The 25,509-nt window shown below is 41.4% G+C and overlaps 2 protein-coding genes across 10 annotated transcripts in view; one reads left to right on the top strand and one right to left on the bottom strand.

The window, feature by feature from the left end:
* The window catches only part of HDHD2 (haloacid dehalogenase like hydrolase domain containing 2), a 43,073-nt gene extending 33,686 nt beyond the window's left edge, over positions 1–9,387 (top strand). For all 4 annotated transcript variants that reach the window (XM_054460950.2, XM_054460953.2, XM_063653648.1 and 1 more), the window contains 3 exons: positions 1,459–1,675; positions 3,775–3,838; positions 8,014–9,387. In XM_054460950.2, the coding sequence (XP_054316925.1) occupies positions 1,459–1,675; positions 3,775–3,838; positions 8,014–8,117 (385 nt within the window). In that variant the 3' untranslated portion in view covers positions 8,118–9,387. The remainder of the gene's footprint in view (positions 1–1,458; positions 1,676–3,774; positions 3,839–8,013) is intronic.
* A 6,108-nt stretch (positions 9,388–15,495) lies between these two features.
* The window catches only part of KATNAL2 (katanin catalytic subunit A1 like 2), a 330,528-nt gene continuing 320,514 nt past the window's right edge, over positions 15,496–25,509 (bottom strand). For all 6 annotated transcript variants that reach the window (XM_054460933.2, XM_063653643.1, XM_054460934.2 and 3 more), the window contains 3 exons: positions 17,388–17,550; positions 16,435–16,537; positions 15,496–15,925 (listed from right to left, as the gene is read on the bottom strand). In XM_054460933.2, the coding sequence (XP_054316908.1) occupies positions 15,786–15,925; positions 16,435–16,537; positions 17,388–17,550 (406 nt within the window). In that variant the 3' untranslated portion in view covers positions 15,496–15,785. The remainder of the gene's footprint in view (positions 15,926–16,434; positions 16,538–17,387; positions 17,551–25,509) is intronic.

Below are 25,509 nucleotides of genomic sequence, written 5' to 3'. Positions count from 1 at the left end.
TTTGAGGTCTGTTGCATAAAGAATTCTAGTTCCGTGGTAGAGTAGCAAATAAGTGGGCTTGGGGGTGGAGTGACAGGAGAGGAGATACATAAGTCACCCGTTAGTACCTCATTGCTGTCAGCTGTAGGTCTTTAAAGCCAACAGAATGGCTTTGCCAGGTTCCCTAATAGTTGTATTTCAAGAGCAGCTTTAAGAAATAAATTTGTATTAATATTAGTGAATAAATTTGAAGGATCTGTCCAGTGCTGTGAGCAATTTGTAGTAACTAACAGTAAGGCCCTGTAATAGTATTGGTTTTTACTTAATAAAATATTTAATCATAAATGTCTGAATTCTACATCTCTCACAGGAAGGCATTTCCATGCCCACTGACAAAAATAATTTAGCAGTTTCATAGTTGAGCGCTTAATTACTCATAATTGTGAAGGGTAAGATATGATGAATTCTTCCTTGATGGACATACTAAATATTTTAACTAAGTAGATGACTTAAAGTAAATTAAGCTAGTGAGATCATTTATTACATTGGTTAAAAGCAGTTTAAGAAATATATCATGTCCCGCATGCTATTAGATGATAATATATGCATGACTACTTCTGCCATGTGACTAAAGGCTGTATTGTGATGGATGGCAGTTGTTTTAGGTTGGGTGTTGGAAAACGAGTATTAAATTTCTGGGGACTTTTTGACTTGTTGTTTTGCCTGAGTCACTAATGAGGATTCTTAGCTATAGGTAGAATTTGCTTGTCAAAATAATGGGAAAACTCTTTATGTCCTTTTGTCTGATGTGAGAGTATTCTTCATCCTGTATCAGGACAAAGGAAGGGACCTGATGGGGAAGGGTCTCCCGTAAATCTTTTTCTTCAGGAAAGATGGCCTGATTTGCAAAATAATGTTGAAAGCAGTCAAAAGGTAAAAGAGGTAAAAGTGCAAGCAGAAACTCTTTTGTAAAACACTTTATTAAAAATTTCTGAATTAAAAAGAAACTTACATTTTGGAGTAGAGGAAACAGGAGTTCAGATATTTTAGCAGTTAACTTAATGTCACTGCAACAACAATTGTGTAGTATTGTAAAGGCTCAGGAGCCTCCTGCTTACCATTGGGGAAGGTTGAAACAACTTGTCTCATTAAGTTAAGCTTCTTCCCTGGAGTGTCCTATTTAGCTTCAGTTCTCTTAATTCTCTTTCCCTGGTGATTTGGGTAGTGTCTGAAACCACTAAAGGTAAAAGGTTGAAGCAATCACAAATTTAATAATCTATCACCTTTCTTTAGTGTATCTGAGTGTAATTCCCAGCAGTTCTTTGTGAATTCATTAGAAGATAGCAAGTCATTAAAAGTTAATAAGAAACTATTTGTTTCTGTGGGTGTGAATAAAGCCACTTTGTAAGTCTGACATTCGTTCCCAGTCATAAAAGCCTTGCTTTTAGCCAATTTCTTTTTTTTCATTGTTCTCTCTAGGTTACTCCTGGATGGAGCACCTCTGATAGCAATCCACAAAGCCAGGTATTACAAGAGGAAAGATGGCTTAGCCCTGGGGCCTGGACCTTTTGTGACTGCTTTAGAGTATGCCACAGATACCAAAGCCACAGTCGTGGGGAAACCAGAGAAGACGTTCTTTTTGGAAGCATTGCGGGGCACTGGCTGTGAACCTGAGGAGGCCGTCATGATAGGAGATGTAAGTAGAAGAACCCAGGAGGTGCTCCCGGCTCACCTGTCGTGCTGGGAGAGCCAGCTTAGAAACACTGCTTTAGGAAAGGGGACATTCTGTTACTGACAATGTAGATAGTATATAAATGGCTACCTATAAAATGCGGTTTCCTGTCGATGTTTAGTGGTATTCTTCTAAAGAACTGAAATTTTTATTGTTTCTGACATTTCTCCATAGTGTAATAGGAGATTTGTGTGTTATGATACATATATAGGTAGTTAACTCCTATTATATATATATATATATATTTATATATTATATATATAGTTCAAAAGCCATTTATATTGCAAGTCAATTGAATGCTTTAAATGTCTTTTTGAGGAACACTGCTACAGAAATAAGAACCTATACCAAAGAATTCTACCACTATTGTTTTTTTTCTTAGCGTATGCTTTATGGAAGAACTCTATCTGTGTGCCACAAATAGCTAAAGATATTGATCACCTTAGCCCTTTGAGTGGCAGGGCTGAGCCTGGGATGATTGGAGGCCCTGGCTGGTCACCTGTGGCCATGAGCATCTTGTCAGTTTACCCCAGTGTACTAGGCAAATGTTATTTCCCATGTGTGTCTCGATGGGAAAACAGCTGGAAAGCACACTGCCACATGGTAAGTTGGTGGCCAGGATTATATTTCAATTTTTAAATAATAACATGTCAAGCTGGGAGGGATCGTCACAAATGTCTGGTCCAAAACTCTTCATTTTATAGACTGGGAAACTGAAGCCCGAAGAGGTGAATCGCCAAGCCTGAATTCCCATAGCTAATTAGTAGCACAGCTGGAAGTAGAGCTTGAGCTCAGGACTCCCTCCCTAGCTGTTTTAACTTCTGATGGTGGAAATGTGTATCACAGTCCTCCTGATTTTATCTTCTGTATCTATAATCATTCACCTAAAATTGAATAGGATAATCACTGAGCTCAGTAGTATTTTGAGAAACCATCTTTTGAGTCACACCTGTTCCTCTTGGCAAGCCTTTAGCTGCCTTTCCTAGACAAATGTGTCTAAAGAAGTGGTTATCTGAGCTGGAGGCTTCAGAATTCTTTATCCCAGGAGTTGCTGCCCCTGGGACAGGATGAGAGGTGGGAAGAGATGCAACAGCTGTGCTGCATGGAGGATTGTTGGTTATCCAGGAAAGTGGCGGTTCCCCCCACCCCCACCCCATCTCCTTGTCCACATTCACTTTTTCCCACCTCCCTATCTCCTCTCCCCTATCTCTACTCTTCAACAGGGCAAGTTTAGCTGTAACAGAAATGGTTTGAAGTTGGACCTTCAATGAGGATTTTGACATTCTGAAACTCATTTTCAAGGGCTGTTGTTGAACAATATTAATGGTTTTTAAGGAAAAAAAAAAACTTTCTTCAGGCATGGTCTGAATCAATCCTGCTTATAGACATGAGGTGGCAAGATTAATTTTTTTTATTTTTCTTTCAGTCCTTGGAATTTTAATTACCTTGCATTCATCATCATTGAAGTTAACCAAGTATATTTATCCTTGTCTTGAATAATAATTAGAAAGAGGAGCTTCTTTTTCAGACTGATCTGTTATTCCCAAGTGTGAAGTGAACATCAGACAGTCAGAGTCTGTTTAAGTATCTGGATTTAACTTGATTCTACCTGTTAGGACAATGGGATGGAAAGTAAGGATAACATACTACGTGGTCCACAGAAAGGCTATCTTCTGAATCTAGCTCATTCCCTGTCTGCAGCTGTATTATTTACTGCCAAATGTATAGAATGCATTTTTCCATGATCTGTTTAATGGGGAGATAAATAGATGTAGGTGTGGCAAAGCATAGAGAATTGTAATTGTAACTCTGCTCTCTGTGTTTGGTTACCAGGATTACTACTCTATTGTATACCTTCCACCTCTGAGATACTTCCCTTTCCCAACTTGGAATGCTTCCTCAGAGTATTACATGTGGATTCACCTTTTACATCTTCTCTTTTCTATTTCAATAAAAAACATGGCTTTACAGTTGGACACCCTGGCCTAATAAATCAGTTGGTAAGGTTTGTTGGCTAGCTTACTGAAGACACTGGACTAAATGCTTTCTTTATGCTTTTCTAGGATTGCAGGGATGATGTTGGTGGGGCTCAAGATGTCGGCATGCTGGGCATCTTAGTAAAGACTGGTATGTATCTTCTGTATAAAGCATTTTCTAAAACAGAATAGTAGAATGCACAGTTGCTTAAAGAACAATCTTTGCAGAAATGGCAGAGCCCTGGGCGCTTTTATTCTCTTTCTGTTACAAAGCAAAAATAAAACGGCTTAGGATTATAGGAAACAACTGGGAAGGCCCATGCTGTACAAAGCTAGGAAGATCAGGGCTCAGAGGTATTTTAATACTTTCCCAGAGGTAACCATTCCTGGTTGACAGCATTTATATTATTTCCTGGATGTACAGTTCACCACAGAGGGATAAAGCAAAGGACCGTGGATGGTGGTGCTCTGTGAAAATACCTTTTATTTTTGTGCTGGCTATACGACTGTGATACTGATTTCTTTAGGAAACTGGCCAGATAAGTGATCTGATTCTTGTGTTAATGTTTGAACTTTTACAAAAATATTTGAAAAACTCTTTTTTCTCTTTACTTACCGTTTGTGGCGAGCAAAAGGTTAAGAAGTATTTCCTGCACAATTAGGTTTACTCTATATGGTATCTCAAATAAATTTAGGAAAAACGAAAGACTTTAGTGGGGAGGATTCGCTAATACAGTATTATGACCACCGTAGACTGGTTAAGTGCCTTGGTTCCTGGTCTCAGCTCTGCACTAACTAGCTGTGTGAGACTTGGGTCAAGGCTCTTCCCCTTTTCAGGCCCTGTAAGAATGATGGGATTGGACTGGTCCCATCTCGCCCTCATAGTTTATGATCCTGTATAGAGTGGGACTGATAAAGTCCTTTCGAGGTAAAGAAAGAACAGGCATAAGATCTGTTAGTGGGGCCGAATATTATTGCATTGGGAACTTAATGAGCTGTTACCGTTAAAATGAAAAGCCCTTCTTCCCCTGCATGCTGCCCCCAAATGGCACCTGCTGCATTTGGAATTAACAGCACTTGACAGCCAGAAATCTTGTCCAAGAATCATCATCAGACTCTTATAAATCAAATAGCAGATAAGTGGTTCCATAGATGTCTCTGTGAGCTCATTTGCCTGGTTTCATATCATAGTAGTAAAACTATTTAATAGGCTGTTTACAGAAGGGAATATTTAAACATAAAGTCAAAGAAGAGTTACAACTGGGGAATTTTTTAGACAAAGTGACTATGATGTTTGTTCAAGGAAATGTGGTTGCTTGAAATCTGTTTTGAATTTCAAATAGAAACAAGAAATGTAGATGGAGCTACAATTGAATAGGAAGTATGTGGCAAAGGTCTGTACAAAGAGTGAAAACACTGTCTGCTTGTGCCTGGGGCCTGAAGTGAACCATTGGAGCCTTGCAGATAGTAACACCAGTCACTCTAGAATTAACACAGTGGATTTTTTCGAATGTCTCAGTCAAAATGATCACCTTTCCAGGAACATAATAGCCCTGTGATGTAAGCAGAAAAGAGGAAGAATGAAATGAAGTCTGGAAAAGTAGCCACACTCGTCAGCCTCCATATATCTTTGTTTTCAGATTCCTGTCTTTTGCTGTTTTATTTTCTCATTATTGAAGAAATCCTTAGATAACTATTTTTGCTCTTGTGTATTTTTCCCATGAGTGTTTCTTTTTTTTTTTTAGCTCATGTAATTAAGGACTTACACTGAGCTTCAAAATGGTACCTCTGCCAGTGTCTTGATGGGCCCAGCTCCCCTGGCTGGTCTCCACTGGCTCTGTCGTCTATTCTGACTGGCATTTTGTTGTGACCAGCCTTTCACAGGCATCAGTTTAGTCTCTGAGAAGCCATCAGCATAACACAATCAAGTCCAAAATGTGTTAATTAGTAAATCAGCTAAGTACAGCTCTTGGAAACAGGCATATTTGTATCATTGATTTTTGGTCAGAAAAATCGTGAATAACCCTACTGGTCTAAAAACATGTGGAACAGCCAGCTCCATTGGTAAATTTTAACTCAGTGCAGTGGACAAGTGCTGGGCTTCCCAGTGTTGAAAATAACCATAAATATTTTAATTCATATTCAATAACAAGTGCTTTCTGTGGATCATCTTGAGCAATTTTGTTTCTAAAGGGGTAGCACAAGGTAGATGCTCAATATAATTTGATCAATTATTTGTTAAAGATTTTTGACTAGTCCTAACCAGAATTTGTTTAGCATGTGAAACAGTCATCTAGAAAAAAAAATAGGATCTTTCTTTGCCTTCATATATCATCAACATAGCATCCTGTTTTCTCCCTCCATTCCTCATTTATCCATCCATGAAAGCACAGGCTGCTGCAGTGAGTGAATCAGCCATGAGCAATGCAGGCAGCTCCATTCACTCAACAAACGTATTGAGCCCCTGCTGTGTGCTAGGTGCTAGAACTAGAACATATACCTAAGCCACTTTTGTCAATTTGTATTTTGTAGAAACCCCACTTGCAGAGCCAGACTAAGCAAAAGCCTTTAACTCCATGGCTAGGAAGCTTATTTATTTGTCCCTTAGACCATTGGATCCAGAAAGTAGGTCATATAGTAATATTTAGTCATTAACTTACCTGTAAGACCAAATAGAAACCTTGTGAAGGAGTTTATACTTAATGATATTTAAGCTTGGGAAGAAAACTGGCAGTAGAGCTTGCTGCGGGGACCATACTATGGACAGGTGCCTTCAGGGTGCTGACGAGAGTGAGGTATATATTAATTACCTTTGTACATTTGATGCTGGCTCCCTTCCTGTAAGAAGTTATAATCAGTAAGATAAGACAGGAGGCGTCTTCTCCACCATGATGCAAAGATGTGGAAAAGAGGGTTTTTCAGGCTTTGTGTTTGTCTGGCAAAGCCTCTTAAAGTAGTTGTAGAAAACAGTAGGTCTGTTGTTGAAAGAGCTGAGTTTAGGCAGAGAAAACTGGGAAAAGCAGAAGAATCAACAACAGAGACCACAAAGGGATGAGAGAGCAAGGAGAAAGGTGAAGGGCAGAGGCAGCCCTGGGGGCTACAGGGCAGGAGCTGCGTTCTGCATTTCCTCCCTCCCCTCTCTTCTTCCCTCCATTCATTCTTTAAAAAGATATTTACAGGATAGTTACTGTGTGCTAGTCACTATGTTAGGTACTTGGAATACATTGGGACACATAACAGATATAGCCCCTGCTCTCAAATAACTTAGTCTTCTTAAATGTGAGACAGATGTTAAACAAATAAATGCATAATTACAAATGGTTGTAAATGTTGTGGAGGCAAAGAAGAAGGTGAATAACAGGGAGGGGTTTAATTTGGATGGGAAGATGGGGTCTGACCTGAAGCATGAAGGAGGTAGTCAGGTGAGAATAATGAAATGACAAGGGAATGGCACGTGTGTAGGCCCTCAGAAGAGCAGGTCCAGTCTGGGACTGCAGCCTGGTGAGCCAGTAGCACATGCTTAGATGAGAGGGTTGCTGGGGCTGCATGACAAAGGGCTTGGTAAGCAGCAGTAGAGATTTTGGATTCTTTCTGAAGGACACTGGGACCCATTAAAGGGTCTTTACATAGGGACTGTGTGCCTTCTGACTTGTAAAAGCTCTTTGTGACCACTGTGGAATGGTTCCTCTGCTGTGTTGAGGTGTTAAATTGTGTGCCAGGTGCTAGAACAGCAGGCCATCTTGAATTCCAAGGTTGGAAGAGTCAGGCAGTGGGCCTGCTGCTTGATGCCAAGTGGCCTGTCCTGCCTGGCCCCAGGCCTGCGAGCATCCATCACTCTTTTCCTCCCCAACCCAGGGCATTCTCATCTGCCGGGCTCCCGGGCTGCCTGGATCCCTGCGTGGCAGCAGCACATCCTGTTCCAGTTGCCTTTGGGAGCGGATGAGTCTTCTGCCCTCTGGGGTCTGGGCTTCCATTTTAAAGCATTACTTTAATCACCAATCTATCTTTAGAGCTGAGGGCAGGGGAAAGAAAATGATTTCATCAGCAGTGAACATGTGAAGGGAATCTTAGCTGTCAGGCGATCCAGTACCTGTGGCTGTCCATTGTGAATGACCAGAGGGCCTGGGGAAAGGCTGAACGTGACATTTCTTTGAATTGCCTCATTTACATCCTGAAGCCTCAGTAAAAGGTGATTTGGGAGATGTGCAGCCCCTGATTCTGTCTTAACTATAAGGGTGGTTCTGTGATGACCCAGGTGCTCATGGGGTATGATTAATTTAGCATTCTGGTGGCAGCCTGTGTTTACTGGCTTTACTTTCATTTCAGGGAAATATCGAGCATCAGATGAAGAAAAAATTAATCCACCTCCTTACTTAACTTGTGAGAGTTTCCCTCATGCTGTGGACCACATTCTGCAGCACCTATTGTGAAGCAATGTGTGCATCTGAAGCAACTTGAAACGCAGCTTCTTATTGTCTGGAATGAATCCCTTACCAACTCAGTGCCAGCAGCAGTAGACAACAGTCAGTGCTGATTGCTTTTTAACCCTCTTTTGTTGTGCATTAATTAGAAAGAAAGGTATTGAATTGCGGCTAGCCAGTAAGCCTTGCTAATCTCTTTTATTTTGTAACTGAAGATGAGACCCAAAGAAAGGGAAAGCTGAGATTTTGTGCCATTCCTTTTAAAATATTCATCAGGTTAGGCAGGGCTGTGGGGGAAAAGCTACCACAGGGAAGAGTGTTCTCTGCTGTCTCCTCACTGGAAAACAGGGAGGGGGGATTTCAGACTGTGAAGAAAGTTGAATGTGGTTTTTAAATTATAAAGTAATGTATTAAAAGGTGCATTAGGCTGTAGTTCTAATATTGAGTTCAACTGTGAAATCCATCAGATATGCCAAATGGAGAAGACAGAAAGCAACAAAGTGAATTGTCCTTTAGCCCAAGTGATACAGTGAATTTGCTTTAACAGATGTTGAAAACTAAATTTTCTACTGTATTCCCAGCACGGGTGACTTCTTTTTCTCTTCATTAGCCAGAGATGACTAATTTAAATTTAGAACCAGATTTTAATTTAAATTAATATTTCCATTAATAACCTGTTCATTGCAGATACCTATTATATTGTGTAACAGTTGTTTTGGAAATTTTATGTAAAATTAAAACTATCAGTATTTTACAGATGTTTTAATTAGACATTGTTATTAACAGGAACAGTACAGAAACTAGAATCAAGCCTTATAATATCTTATAGACCTTGCATTTTTGAAGTTAGTGTCCACTAGGGTCCTATTAACTGTACATTTGCAAGATTTCATTATTTTTGCCTCTGACACTATGGGAAAAATTTTTTAGAAGCTATTGGGACAGATTCAAGCGTTTATGCACTTGGTTACTACAGCTGTAAAATGAAATCTCGTCTTGTAGCATGGATTATTCTTCTCGTGTTAAACCCACCAAAATAAGGGGACTAAATAGGTAATGATTTTCCTAGTGCATTTGCATACTGTGATAATCCTGGGCCTTGCAATAGTTGTATAGGGCTCTTGGGCATTGAATTATTAGGATGTAATTGTACATCATTGTAGTGTTCACCTTATTGAAGTTCACTCTGATGTTAATGAGCTTCGGGTTTTGGTGCTTGTTTAGAGATCAGCAGTCTTGGATGGGAGGGAACAAAGCTAAATAAATGTTGGTTTGGTGAGCACTGTGTTTTTGTTTTTACAAATGCCTCATCTTAGTACTTATATATCCCAGAGTGCAAAAGACAGATGTGATATGACTACCACCCCAAATCAGAAGGATGAGCAGAGTGGCTAAGAGCATACTCTGGATCCTGGTAACACAAAATTAGCTCTCTGGCCTTGGGCAAGTCACCTCACCTCTCATGCCTTCTTTCCTTATCTATAAAATGGGGATAATGATAATGTCCACCACATAGGGTTGGTGTGAGCATTACGTGCATGAACTATATATGAAGTACTTAGAATATCATTGGGCAAATGGTAAGTGCTGTGTGTTTGTGATGATGATGATGATGAAGCAGGACTGTCCACATTTAACAGTCTGAAAAAGGTTGGTAGAATTTATCTTTACATTTATCTCAGTAGAGAAAGTCTTACTAAGGATTAAAAAAAGGATATTCTGTACTACATTTAGACTTCCTCAGAGCAAAGCTGCACAGAGAGAGAGCTTAGCCTGTGGGTAGAGAGCTCTGTGTGGTGCCTGGTGGGTGGGCTGCCTTCAATTTTGCCCTGTTGCTTGGGCACCTGGGTCCGTGATGCCTTGGCCCAAGCATTATCAAGTGTTTGCTAGTTGCTGTGCACTGAGTGCCCTGATTATGATGGGAAATAAGCATATTAAGAAAAAGCTTTTGCTTCAAGGGTCCTTTCCAGTTGAAGAGCTAAGGAAAAGAATACACACAGAGGCATTCCCGTCCTCTGATGTCGTCCCTGACTTCAGGATGGGGCAAGGTGTCCCCTCCTTCATGTCCGTGTGGCCCTTTAAGAGTGTACTTACGTCTTCACATGCTCTTCTCCCCACTAGACAGGGCTGCATCTCGTTCTTTTAAATTTTAATTTTGCTACCCAGTTAAATTTGAGTTTCATCATTCTTTCCTATATCTGCTGCAACACAGGTAAGCACTCAAATGGGTACTGAACCAATAAAAACTAAATATCATAGGAGTGTAATGCTAGAAAGCATAGCTTTGAGTGGGCAGGAGAAAATGTTCATTTTAGACTTGTCTTAAAGTTGCCCATAGGGGAGGCCCATTAAATAAACACTTGGAAGTAATGGATCAGATGCTCTGGAGACAGGCTAGAGCTAAAGCCAAGAAGGGAACATCATTGATGAGTCAGGAAGTGAAGAGGGTAAAAGTCTCCTGAGCATGATGGACTCAGCCAGGAGAAGTGGCTTCTCTCCATTCTTCCATTCCACTTTATCCCTGTGAGCCCTGAAAATCTTAGTTTGAGATCTTTAACAAGCATTATATAGGACTTGCTAACTGACCAGCCCACAGTAAAGTTCATGAGAATAACTAAAAATCTTATTTATAAACATTCCAATCCATGTTAGTCTCAGCTGGTTAGCCTGCCTTGGGCCTCATAAGTTTAGTAACTGAAGTTTCTTAGGCTTCATTTTCTGGCTGTCCCATTTAAAGGGCTATCTGGTATTAATTTCAAGGATGGTGTTTGCATCAGTTTTATTATAATCCTGTCCTGGGCCAGAAAAGGGACCATGTGACACCTTGGGACTGGAAAGGTTATTAGAAAACATCCATTGTCAGGAGTTGAGTGTCCCACATCTGCTGTGAGCCAGGAGTGTGGAGCAGGGCAGAGCTCCAGTCCAGGGGAAACAGATTCAACCCCCTCCACCCACACCTCCAGAGTCAGCCACAGGTTGCAGTAGCTCTGCCTACCGTACGTTCTGCATCTGTGAGAGCTAATCATAATGGCTAGGAAAGGAAAAGGAGGATAACCTACCTCATTCTAAGTGACAATTCCATCAAACTTTAGCCGTGATGTCAGAAATTCCCGTGGAATGATAATATGTGTCACTTCACACATAATCCCACATTTTAGAACTTACAGTAGTGTGTTGGACAGGGAAGTTAAAAACACCTACACTGATTGTGTTCAATTGGTTTTTGGATCAATGTGTGTTCATGTAGGATAAAACTGAAGTCCTTGGGCACCTATAATAGAGAATTTTTTAAATGACACTAACCTATTGCATTAAAACACTGCCTCGAGCAGTAGAATCCCTTTGTGATGTTAGCAGTTGTTTGCAGAGGGCTGTGTTTGCCTTATCATGTTTATTTGACATAAGTCACAAAAGCTTTTTTCAGCCTAAATGCACAAGGCTTTTGGTGACTTCTGTATTATATCAGCCATCAAGGCCTCCTGTCCCAAATCATGTTGCTATCTTTAAGGAGCAGTAACGAGGGTGCCAAAGTACCAGAAATCATTTGTTTCAAACAGTTTGAATGCTTTTTCCAGCGCTTTTCTTTATGTCATACACAGCTCAACTCCTGTTTGTTTCACTAGCTGATCTTCCTGAAAAAATCAGATATTTAATGTTCTCTGTGAGTAAAGCATAAGGGAGATGGAGAGAATACAGCTTTGGCTCCTAAGATGCGTGTCTCTTAGTTGGGAAATTAACACATATAAAAATGTAGAACAATACCAAGGACTCTGACACGTTCAGAATGGTTGTGTAAGTCCTCTAAGATCATGAACAGTGAGCAAAACGCATGGGAGTAGTAGTCACAGACAGTGCTCAGATAGCCTTTGGCCTACGCCAATTTAAATAATGTTTCATTCAACGGCAGTGAAAAAAAGTACTCCAGGCATGGAGCTTACATTTGGAGGGAGCAAACAAATGATGAAACACGTGCATTTATACACAGCTACCTAATACAATGAGAGATTGATGAATGATGAAGAAGAAGGCCAACAGGAATGCGGTTACTTTAGGTAAGTATGGTCTGCCAAGGAAAGCTTTTAAAGGTGAGTGGGAACAGGCCGTGGGAATTCTACAGGCATATAGTTAACCTTGATTGCCAACATCTGAACACCAGGAGATTCTAGTGCAAATCAACTACTGGGTTTCTAGGAAGATGGGAAGAACTGGCTATGTTAGATCCAAATTTCCATGTCCAATTGGAGCAGAGTCATTACTGTGTCAGAGAGTCCCTGGCCCTCTCTAGCTCACCACCGTCTCCACCTCTGCTTTGCCTAACATCCATCTTACTCCTAATTTGCCACTACATTCCATGTTTCTGTGGGTCTTTGGGCTGTGACCTCTGCTTTGGAAGAAAATACATTAAACTTTCCTCCAACAGCTATCAGGCCAATCTCCTATGTAAACTTAGATATATACTTCTAATCTACTTTAAAAAAATAATCATAGAGACTCAACATAGGAGGTTAGTCATATGTGTTGGTCTCTTTTTCTCAAAGCCACACCAAAATAAGAGTAAAAGGAATAAAATGTAAACCCACAGGGTCACCCCACAAGAGAAGGTAGAGGAGGTATCAGTGGATGAAAAGGTGCAATAATCTGAAAGGTGGAAACTGGTTGGAATGTTGATAGCCAAAATCAGTGCAAAGAAAATACAGCCAAAATTCATCCTGTAGAACAAATTCAAAGACTCAAGGCTTGTAGACAGCAGGTAGGGAGGAAGTGAGGTACAAGACAGGATTGAAAGTGAGGAATTGGTTAGAAGTTGGAGCCTCAGGAAACTTCCCCACCCTGAGCAGTGAGATGCCAACCCCTAGCCAAGGCAGGAGAATGGAAATTTTCCATTATTCTCTGGAAAAATAGAACCATGGAAATTAGGGCCATGGGAACAGTGGGCATGGTGGTGGGCCAGGGAGAGATGCAGGGCTGGAAATCGATTAGGTACAAAGTGCTTATTCTGCCATGGTCTTCTGCTCCCCTTTCCCTTAGAACACCAGGACCAGAGCGGGTGGGAAGGGAGTGGAAAGTTTATCTGGTATATTTGGCCATTTGGAAAAGAATATTGATGAGTAACCTGACAGGTCTGAGAATGTGTTGCCAAAAAAAAAAAAAAAAGATACTTAGAAAATTAAGCAAATAGAAAAACGAGGCAGTTGTTAATTCTAGGAAAGACAAAACTCAACAAGAAAGCAAATGTAATTCTAATTCACTAGCTGGTTCTGCAGTTAACAATGTACAGTTCTATTAAAAATATTGATTATTGAGTTAACCTAAAATCACAATAGAATTTTTGGGATGATGGAGACAGATATGTATATGTGGTAAGGAAAGAGCAGAGAGATGAAAGAGCTACACTTCATTTCATCCAAAGTGGGAATAAATGTATAAAACATCAAGAAGAAGCCACCAAAGTAAAGGCGTGACAGAAAAACATCCACATGCTGAAGTATTTGAAGACAAATTTTCTTAGGATAAAGAGGACTGAATATGTGATTGAATAGAGGTGGAAGTGTTAAAAACATGGACTAGGTGATATTTAAAGGGAATGGAGGATGTGGAGATGCAGCAGGCACACAGGCTGCATATGGGGTTTTGGAAGTGGAAGAAGGTTAAGTGTATTTGCTGTGAGGGATGGCAGGACTGCACTTATCCTGAATGAATTCAGGAACGGGCAGTAAGCAGAAAGGACCTAAATGTATTGTCACAAAGCATGCTATCCAGAGGAGCATTTCCCCTGCCCCTTTACCCAGTCACTTTTGGGTACACATACAGCACCAACTTTCCCACTGCAGCAAATTCACAAGAGCAGTTGAGATTTTATAAAATTAGAAACGATGTTAATGGCCACAAGCAAATGGACTAGCAGCTACAAGAAATGTCAGCTGATGGCATGACAAGAAGAACCCCCAAAAACCATAAAGTAGACATTGGAACTTAGGCCTTACATCAGTCTTGGGCCATTCAAAGTAGAGTCCTCTGTATCAGTGGTCCCCAGGCTTTTTGGCACCAGGGACCGGTTTCGTGGAAGACAGTTTTTCCACGGACTGGGCCTGGATGGGGGGCGGGGGATGGATGCTTTTGGGATGAAACTGTTTCATCTCAGATCATCAGGCATTACTTAGATTTTCATAAGGAGGGCATAACCTAGATCCCTCACATGCACAGTTCACAATGGAGTTCATGCTCCTATGAGAATCTAATGCTGTCGCTGATCTGACGGGAGGTGGAGCTCAGGCAGTAATGCTCACCTGCCTCTTAGCTGCTGTGCAACCCAGTTCTAACAAGCCATGGACGGGTACTACGGGTCCATGGCCCAGGGGCTGGGGACTCTATGCTCTATGTCACTGGTGCTGCATGGTGTAGTGCCTGATGCTTATGAAGAAGTTTGAGCATATACTAAGATGAAATCTTTTTTATTTTCAATTGTTTAAATAAGGTATATTTTCAATTTGACATTTTCCATGAAATGATGTTTAAAGAGGCATTTGAGAATAATCTCAAAATAATCGATACCGAAAAAAATGCTTTGGTTTTGTTTAAAAGGGTAAAATCCTTTGGGATACTTAGCTATCCAAAGTGTCTCTTTCTGGAAGTTTTTCCTCTTGAAGAGTCTGTCTGCAGGGATGATGAAGACAAGGCAAGGAAGAGAAAAGAAGGTGATTTCCCATAGGTAAGTTCTAGTGGGGGAAAAGAAGTGGCATTACTTAGTGGAAGCCTTCAAAATTTATCAAGGGTTGAAAGTAGATGCCTCGGATTGTGGGTTTCTGAGAAAGATGCTTCTAGTTGTTTATAACCCCTTAAGGAGAGGGGGAAGAGCCTAAGAGCAGGGAAGACTTGGGACAAATGTTGTCGAAGCTCAGGTGCCCCATCCTAAGCTTTGGATCTGATGAGAAGCTGTGGCAATGGAAAGAGAAGGGCAGAGCACACCGGATGTGAGGTGTGAAGAGTGAAAAGATGTTATTGGGGGCCAGAACCCAAAACAGTCAGACTGGCAGCTGATGGTGATGGTGTGCTAGTCACCCTGGCTATTAGCTCTGGGATCAGAATGCTCCGTGACATTTCTGAGTGGGGCTTAGTTTGGGAGGGGTTTGCTGCTGACAAAGCTGGATGGAGTCAGAATTAGGGGGAGCTGATGAGATTCAGAATATTGTCCAGAATGAGAAACAGACTGCATTGCCTTCCCTGCTTCGGTCCTCCTTCACCCTGGGACTGTCAGCTGGGCAGTGCCTGTCAAGCTTAGCTTCTACTTGGCTGCCCCAACTCAGGGTCATCCTGTGCATGGCCAACACAACTTTTCTAAGTACATCTTTTTCTTCAAAAGTTTACAAATGAGTAACATTACAGAAAATTGTTCGTTAAAATTTTATGGAGTCTAATTGTCAGAAAAATCTCCATTGTATGACCTAATAGCACATACATGTATGTAACTGAAACCCTCAATATTTTGCTGACATCAATAATGGTAAGTTAATAAATATATATCAGCTATCCAAAACAATACAGTGGCTCAAGTTAATCCAGTCTTCAAGAATAATTTTCTCTTTTCCATTCCAATCATTTTGTTCTTCTCCCACGGACACTAATAAACTAGGAGGTCTTTGTGATTGCCTTTGTGGCCAGGTCAGGGTAAATGTGGTTTCAAACAGACTCGAACTCTCTTTGCCAGTCTGAGTATCTCTGAGCCAGATTCTTTGCGGAGGGCTTGGTGTGAGTTAGCACATCCAGAAAGTCGGCAGTGGTTACTGTGTCCAACTGGATCCCGGGTAAGTCGCTGCTTTCTAGGATAAGAACACAAGAGTAACAGCACAACAATCGACCTCTTGGTGATCAATGCTCTTGAAACGCTAATAGACCTTCTTTCAAAATAATGCATAATGCAGCATCCTTAATTGATAATGCAGCAAAAGGCAAGACTAAAGAGGGCTGGGGAAAAATTCTTTAATGTGCAACTGAGTTAGCCCCTAAGGCCCAGACAAAAAAATGTGACCTAAATGTATTGTTACCGGGTATTATTTAATATTTATATAGTGCCTCAAATGGATCCAGCCCAACATTAGAGTGTGCCAGAGAAATAAAAGCCTGAGCCCTAAGGAGTTTATCATTTGCAAGCAAAGTCGATCCGAATCAGAACACCCATGGAGGAATGAGTTGAGTGAGGGATGATTTGACCAAAAAACGCGTTGCAAGTGTAAAGCGGCACCAAGAACAGGCACCAGGCTCCATCTGCTGGTGAGAGGGATTTTTACACAAACTTCCCGGAACACCTTCATGGTGATCCAACCCATACCTGACTGGTGATTTTCAAGTGCATCAAAGATCTTCCTCACAGGCCGCATGGCTGCTTCCCTGCAGACGAGCTTAATGTCTGAGCCTGAGTAGCCCTCAGTCTCCTGAAACAGCCAAAAAACCAGCCATTGGTCAGTGGGCAGAATGCTCCTGGTCATTACGTTGTTATAGGCAGGACCCAGTATCAGAAGCCCTGTGTAGATTCTATATCTGTCACCCATGAACACCCTAAAAAGATTCCCAGATAAACAGTGCTTGAGGAAGAGACCCTGCTAGCATGCTGAGATAACCTAAGCAGCTGGGCTAGAATGGCTTTCTAACACCATCGAAATATGCTGTAAGATGCCAGTGAAGGATCAGAACACCCAAATTAGCCTATGAGGGCCCCTGTGCTCAAATCCAAGGATGGTCAAATTTGGTAGGTACGTTTATTCTTGTAAATAAGATCATACCTGCCATTTAGGAACCTCAGAGAACATTGTGTTCAAATGTTCACCAAAAGCAGGCAACATTTCTACAACACCTTGGGAATGGACAACAGTGATAATGTGCATAATAGACATGTACCTGGAGCTTTTCTGTTATGTAATCATCACAGTCATTCTTTGTGGCTCATCTGCTACCCATTTTACAGATGAAGAAACTGAGGCTCAAAGAGTAAGTGACTTCTCTGAGGTCACACAGCTAACAAGCAGCAGGGCCAGGATTTGACCATAGGTTCTCTGAGTCTAAACCCTATGCTGTTTCCACTGCCTCACATTGTTTCTCCTTCTCTGAATATTTTTAAGTGAAAAGGAGCTTATTCTTCATGAGGATGCCCATTGCATTACGGGGGCAGCTTGGATCTTATTCTAAGTGTCTCAAGCTTCTATCAGCTCATGGTGAGACCTGGTCTACAAGATGGCCATGTGGTGGGCCCTTGACCTACATGTGCCCCTCTCCAGGGCAGCTGACCTGGCTCAGCACACTGTACTCCAGCTCTGTGCGCAGCTCCAAGGCCCTGCTCTTGCTCACAGGAGGCAGCCAGTGGTAGATCATGGCCTGCCTGGCCTCCCGGCTGGGGAGATCGACCAGAATCCTCTTCTCCAGGCGGCGTAACATGGCACAGTCCAGTTCCCTGAAATCACACCAGAAATGGAGCTGGACAGGGCTGCAAACACACTTCCTGAACAACAACTGTACTTTAAGAACAATTTAGCATTGCAGGAAGCAATTCTGCATTTTAACTGTCACTCTACATCTATGCCTTGAGTGGATGGGACAATTACTTAATATTATTTGGAGAAAGAATTGGTGAGAGAGAGAAGTGAGGGAGGGAAGAAGGAAGGGAAGAGAGCGAGGAAAGCAGAAAGGAAGGACAAGAAAGAAGGAAGGAAGGAAGGATGAATGGAAGAAAAGAAAAAGAACACATTCTTAGAATGAATGAAAAGTAATTTTAGGTGACTTAATTTGGGGTACAAAAACCAACTAACAACCAGCAATCATGAGTATTCTCATTGCAGTTGTAACATGAATTAATCAGTTCGATCTTGCCAGTGAGTAAATTATTGCTGACAATAACTTGGGCCTTCTAAGTACATTAATTCTTCCAAAATTCTCAGTCCTTCTGGAGTGAATGACCCCCTCACTTCATTACATTGGTGAACTTAGCACCAGTGGCCCTTCCCGGGTGCCCAATGCAAATACGGCCCTTTCAGACACTCACTTTTACTCCTCCCAAAACTGTCAGGCAAAGTTTATGTGATTTTGCATCCACAGGCCATTTCCTTAAACTTCTTGATATGGTTTGGCTCTGTGTCCCCACCCAAATCTCATCTTGAATTGTAATCGCATAATTCCCATGTGTTGTGGGAGGGACCCAGTAGGAGATAATTTGAATCATGGGGGCAATTTCCACTACGCATGCTGTTCTCATGGTAGTGAATAAGTCTCACGAGGTCTGATGGTTTTATCAGGGGTTTCCGCTTTTTGCATCTTCCTCATTTTCTCTTGCTGCCACCATGTAAGAAGTGCCTTTTGCCCCCCGCCATGATTCTGAGGCTCCCCATCCATGTGAAACTGTAAGTCCAATTAATTTTTTTTTCTTCACAGTCTTGGATATGTCTTCACCAGCAGCATGAAAATGGACTAGTACACTTTTTTTTTTTTTTTTTTTTGAGACGGAGTCTTGCTCTGTCGCCAGGCTGGAGTGCAATGGCTTTCAAACTAATATAAAAGTAGAATAAAACAATTGAACATCCATATACATATCATCTTGATTCAACACCAGTATTCTTCTATATCTGCTTCGTATCTCTTTATCTACCTATTCTTGCTAAATTATTTCAAAGTAATTTATATCATGACACCTCATCCCTAAATATTTTAGCATGCATTTCCAAAGAAGGGCATTTGCTTACATAGCCACAATATCATTATGACACCTGGCAAAACTGATTCTGTACTGTGTCTAATGCTCAGTCCATATTCAGATTTCTCCAGTCAGGGTGGAGGGTGGGAGGAGGAGAGGATCAGGAAAAACAACTAATGGGTACTAGGATTAATACCTGGGTGATGAAATAATCTGTACAGCAAACCCCCATGACACAAGTTCACCTATACAACAAACCTGCACATGTACCCCTGAGCTTAAATAAAAGTTAAAAAATAAAATACTCCAACCATCCCCAAAATATCTTCCATCATTTTCTGACAAAATCCAGTGAACAAATATGCATTATGTATGGTTATGTCTCTTAAATCTCTTTTTAATCTAGGCCAGCCTGCTTGCCCTAGACCCTTTTTGAAAAAACAGGGCTAGCTGCAGAATGTCCCACATTTTGAATTTGTGTGATGCTTTCCTTGTGATACATGAAACTGGTTCCTCTATTCCCTGTCTCTAAGAGGGAAGTTCTAAAAGCTTAATGAGATTTAGGGTAAATATTTTTTGGCAAGCATATTGCATAGATGATGATGTGTTTTCATATTCATCAGGATCCACACATCTGTGTATCTCACTGTTGGTGTGGTGTTTGATTTTCTGGTGGCCATGGAACTCTCCGTTGTAAAGAAAAATATCTCAGCAACTAGTAAGTATTCTGTGTACAATACTTTGACACCATAGGAATACCCAATTCCTTATACCCTTTCAACTAATGGTTTTAGCATCTATTAATGATCTTTGTCTGAATCAATTATTTCACTAGAGGTTGCAAATGCTGATTAAACACACACCCACATACACACACAGAGTTGGATTTTTTCTTTTTGAGCCAGGGTCTTCCTCTGTTGCCCAGGCTGGAGTGCAGTGATGCCGTCTTAGCTCACCGCAACCTACACCTCCTGGACTCAAGCGATCCTTCTGTCTCAGCCCCCCACGTAGCTGGGACTACAGGTGCGAGCCGGGCTAATATTTTTTGGACACAGTTTCACCATGTTAACCATGCTGGTCTTGAACTACTGAGCTCAAGCAGTCCATCTGCCTCAGCCTCCCAAAGTGCTAGGATTACTGGTGTGAGCCACCACACCCGGCCTGGATTTTTCATTCCAAATACATTATTTGAAGTTATTATGAAATTACATAGCACTATTATGTAAAGCAGAGCTTTCCCTCATCAGCTGAGGCTATTTGGTTACTCTAAATTACCATTCCTATTATCACTAGATCATCTTGAGTGTGAGTCTGTGAACTGTTTATTTGATTTTCTAGGATAGAAATTAGGAAATTCCTATATGTTAGCCTAACCATTGATAAAGAGTAACAATGAGCTGAGTGCGGTGGCTCACACCTGTAATCCCAGCCCTTGGGGAAGATGAGGTAGAAGATTCGCTGACTATGCTGGGCAACAGAGTGGGACCCCGTCTCTGCACAATATAAATAAAATTAGCCAGGTGTGGTGATGCACACCTGTAGTCTCAGCTACTTGAGAGGCTGAGGTAGGAGAGTCATCTGAGCCCAGGAAGCCGAGGTTGTAGTGAGCTGAGATCATACTACTGCACTCCAGCCTGAGTGACAGAAATACATTTTTAAAAAAATAAAATAAAATTTTAAATATTTTTTAAAAAAGAGTAACAATGAAAACGTCATCACCAGGTATTTCTCACTCATAAAAACACTGAGATTATCTAAACTGTCTTCCCATTTTTTCTTATTCTCATTCTGAATCTATGTTACAATATTTCTTTTTAAATTGAAAACATACTTCCAGGGAACATATCTGAATCCTAAACCACAGCAACCAGATTTCTTTAAGGAGTGTGTCTTTTCCTCTCCTATTGTTCGTCTAACCCTGAGCTGAGAATCCATAGTCCAGGGGTGCCTTACCGACAGTAACAATGACCTATTTCTTTTTTGCATTTGCTTTGTTCTTTTATCAGTCTCACCCTGTTGACATTCATCGCACATCAGAGACTCAGCCACCTCTTCCCTTGCACAATCATTCCCCCTCTCAAGGCACATTTATATTCAAGGCACAGGGTCAAGGAAAAGAGAAAAAAACACGCTTCACAGCAGAACTTTGCCTAGCACTCCAATTGAGGATGTGCTCATCTTTGCTTCAAATGGTTTCTCCCTTGTTCATACTCAGCAATAATATACAGCCAGCAGGCAGCAAGAATGATGCTGTTCCCCTTGACTGGTCAGCACCCACACCACACCAGTTGTTCAATATTTTGAATATCACCCCTGCATATAAGCCACAAAAATATGTTATCCTTCATACCCAAGGATGTTCCAACAGAAGGCTGTCTGTGTTACTAAGGTTGAAATAAAAACACTATATTAGTCCATTCTCACACTACTATGAAGAAATACTTGAGACTGGGTAATTTATAAAGGAAAGGGGTTTAATTGACTCACAGTTCCACATGGCTGGGAGGTTTCAAGAAACTGACAATCATGATGGAAAGCAAAGGAGAGAGGCAGGCATCTTCTTTACAGGGTGGCAGGACAGAGTGAGCACTTATAAAACCATCAAGGTGCAGTGAGTTCTCATGAGAACAGCATGGGGGAAACCACCCCTATGAATCAGTTATCTCCACCTGGTCCCGTCCTTGACAGGTGGGGATTATGATGATTATAATTGAAGATGAAATTTTGGGTGGGGACCAGCCAAACCATATTAACACTTCATTGTTGATGAACTTTAACTAAGACTGCACTTAAATTTGGGGATAAACACAATCACCTCTGCTTCCTCCTACTAAACACCACTGAAAGAGTTTTTTAACGGCATAAACCCACAAAAGCAAAGAGAATTGGAGAACTGATTGAAGCAAAGATTTGAAAGCTGGGAAGCATAATGATGAGTAAAAGAAACTTAGTAGGACTGAGAAGCTGCTTTCTAAATCAGCAGTAAAGAAAGTCAAGAAATAATCTGAGTCACAGAAACCCCAAGAGACTTGGCAGTATCTTCTTCTACCTTTAGAGGTGAGGGTGAGGCTGGGTTGAAAATAGGGGGTTTGATTGCCAATTTGTATAAAAAAAAGTTAGATCACAGATTTCCACCTCCTTCAGTAGCAGGGGAACTGCCTCTCCCGTACCTTAGCAGAGGGTAAAATGGAGGGTCTCCAGGCTGGGAAACACCAGGCTCAGTTGAAAATATTGTACTGTACTGAAGCAATGAGATACCGACTATCCCTAGACTATTAGCAGCCAAACTCTTGCCCTCCAGGCAGGAGATTGCAAGAATCGTCACTTGGCAATCTGACCAGCCAAAGAGAAAGACCCTAAGGACACTGATATTGGGAGTTCCCCAACACAGTAACCCAGCCAAATCTCAATACATGGAGCCCACAGTTGGCAAGCCTTTCCCACATGCACAGAGCTTCCTGTGGGTTTTGTTAATGTACCCCTCTCATAAACATTAGGCAGCCAAGAAGACCTACATCTGTGGAACTCCTCTAACTTGAAGACAGAGCCCAACACAAATAAACGGGGGGAAATAAAAAGAATCTTGGAGAAAACAGAATTCTTCAGGGAAATGAAACTTCAAAAATTAGTATTCTCAGAGAGATGTAAGAAAATATTGCCATGAAACAAGAAGAGTGTCTTAGTCCATTTTGAACTGCTATAACAAAATACCTGAGACTGGGTAATTTATAAAGAACAGAAATTTCATAATTTGTCATTTTGGAGGGTAGGAGACTAAGATCAAGACACCAGCAGGTTTGGTGTCTAGTGAGAGCCTGGCCTCAGCTTCCACGATGGCACATCCTCAAGAGGGGGAAACAATGTGTCTTCACATGATGGCAACTGGAAGGCAAAAAAGAGAGACCAAACTGTCTCCATCATGCCTTTTTATAATGGCATTAATCTGTTCATGACGGTGGAGCCCTGGTGACCTAAACACTTCCCATAGGGCTCTACCATCCGACACTGTTGCATTGGGGATTAAGTTTCCAACACATGAATTTTGAGGAACACATTCAGACTACAGCAAAGAGGATGCCATTTAAAAAGAATAGAGAAAAACAACAAAACGCAGTAACTTGAGAATACAACATATGATAGAAGAAATTAAGAACACAATGGAAAGTTTAGAAGATAAATCTGGAGAAATCTCTCACAGAGTAGGACAAGAAAGACACACAAGGCCAGTCATGGTGGCCTATGCCTGTAATTCCAGTGCGTTAGGAGGCCAAGGTAGGAGGATCACTTGAGCCCATGAGTTCGAAACCAGCCTGGGCAACACAGTGAGACCCCATCTCTACAAAAAAATTAGCCAGGCATATGCCTGTAGTCCCAGCTAGTTGGGAGGTGGGAGGATCGCTTGAACCCAAGAGGTTGAGGCTGCAGGGAGCTGTGGTCATGCCACTGCACTCCAGCCTGGGTGACACAGCCAGACCCTGTCTCAATTAAAGAAAAAAAAAAAGACACACACACAAATACACACACACACAAAGAAATTTGAGATGAGAAAGAAATGGTTTTTTAAATGAGAACATTATTACAGGAGAGCCAACAGACAATAGGAGATCAAAAAAAAAAAAAAAAAAAAAAGGACAGAGAAAACAGAAGGGAGGATATCAAAGAACTCATTCAAGAAAACTTTCCAGAATTCTAGGAAATAATTTTCTGTATGTGAAATATTAATAAAAGCAAATGCTTAACTAGTACTTGACTAAGTGGCAGGCAATATCTCAAGCTTTTTACAGACATTAATTCATTTAATTCTCACAACAACCCTATGAGGCAGGCATGAAGATTTAACTCAGTGAGTCCCTGAACCTGTGCCTCAATTAACTGCTAGTGGACTCCCAAGTCACATCGTGGTGAAATTTCAAAACCTGGAGAACAAAGAAAAGATCATAAAAGCTTCCAGAGAGAAAAAACAGGTTATGTACAATGGATTAATAAGACTTCTCAACAGCAATGTAAGACATTAAAAGAAAATAGAACACTGCCTTCAGAATTCAGATGAGAAATAATTTCTAGCATAGAAATCTATCTCTTGATGAAGACATCAATTAAGTTGGGCGATAGAATAAAGACATTTTCAACATGTGAGGCCTAAAAAAAATTACCTCCCATGTACCCTTTATCAGGAAAACATTGGCGTATTCTCTCCAAAGGAGGAGAGTAAACCATACCAAAGGACTATAAGGGATTCAAGAAACAGAGGCTGTGACGCAGAGAGTGAAGGACCCTCCAGGAGGACGATGGGGAAACCCAGGGTTTCCTCTATAGAGTAGGTGCAGGACAAGCAGGTGAGCCTGGAGCTGGTAAGAAGGCTCTTACCAGCCTTCTTTCCAAGGAGATGAAACTCATAGAATGCCTGGCATGTCTCAGTGTATCAAGAGACCATCTAGACAGTTAACAGAGAGTTGTGACTGAATTATAGGAGAAAAAGGTGAAGTGATGGGGGAGAACAGAAAAAAGGAAGAGAAGGGATTTTTTTTTTTTTTTGAGACGGAGTCTCACTCACTGTCACCCAGCCTAGAGTGCAGTGGTGCGATCTTGGCTCACTGCAACCTCTACCTCCCAGGTTCAAGCAATTCTCCCACCTTGGCCTCCTGAGTAGCTGGGATTACAGGCATGTGCCACCATGCTGGGCTATTTTTTGTATTTTTAGTAGAAATGGGATTTCGCCATGTTGGCCAGGCTGGTCTCAAACTCCTGACCTCAAGTGATCTGCCCGCCTCAGCCTCCCAAAGTGCTGGGATTACAGGCGTGATCCACTGCGCTCGGCTGGGAGATCTTTTAACAGGGAAGCTAAATCATTACATTTGTACCTTAGGAATTCAGTGCCGTTCAGCAGTATTTACCGCCTGCCATGTGTATTGTCATTGCTATGCCTCCAATATACAGAAACAAAATGCCCTCTTCCTTATATGTAATTAAAGGCAGTAATATGGAGGGTTGAGCCTTGGCCTGTAGGATCATTGATCCTGTAAATTTGAAAGAAAAAATAAGAGCTGATATCAGACTGAAAACCCCAAGGGAAGAGAAAATAAGCCCCTAGAAATGGCAGAGCACGGGGTGATGAGCAGTTGCTGTATTTTCTTCCAAGGCCTTTACTTTGGATTAGCTACTTGCTTCTAAAAGACAGGCTGCTAAAGAAGAAAGATTCTTGCATAGGGGCTCCTTCTTCCTGCTGTCCCCATCCCATCCAGAGTGACTTCCTGTCTAAAGGAAGTCCAGAACCCTTCAGAATGCCCTAGGAAAATGGAGTCTTGTAGATGATGTGGAAAACAATCCCTCACTACAGATGTCTGTATTGATCAGCTAATGCCCTAAAGCAAGAGATTTACCTCAAAACTGCTGTGGGCACAAAATAAGTGCAACTCTCTGACAGCCAGGTCTGATGAATGCACTTTTCATGACATCAATAATCATATAATCACACAAGGGAGGAAACGAAAGACAAATGGAATGTACCCAGGAATCATTCTTTATGCCAATATATTTATATAAAAAAATTTAACCTGTGGCAACCAGAAAGCACTCCCCATAGTCCCTGGACTTTGAGTTTTGAACCGAGTTACTCTGTTTTAATGTCTCCTTTCTTTTGTTTTTCTGGTACTTCTGTCACCTCAAAGGTCAAAACTACCAGCAAGTGTGAGCTGCTGGTGTACAGCAAGTGTGAAGTGCAGCGAA

Source organism: Pongo pygmaeus, chromosome 17, assembly GCF_028885625.2.
Source record: "Pongo pygmaeus isolate AG05252 chromosome 17, NHGRI_mPonPyg2-v2.0_pri, whole genome shotgun sequence".
In the NCBI taxonomy this organism is placed as follows: Eukaryota; Metazoa; Chordata; class Mammalia; order Primates; family Hominidae; genus Pongo; species Pongo pygmaeus.
Note: the sequence above shows the minus strand (reverse complement) of the source record. Positions and strands in the feature narration are given on the sequence as shown.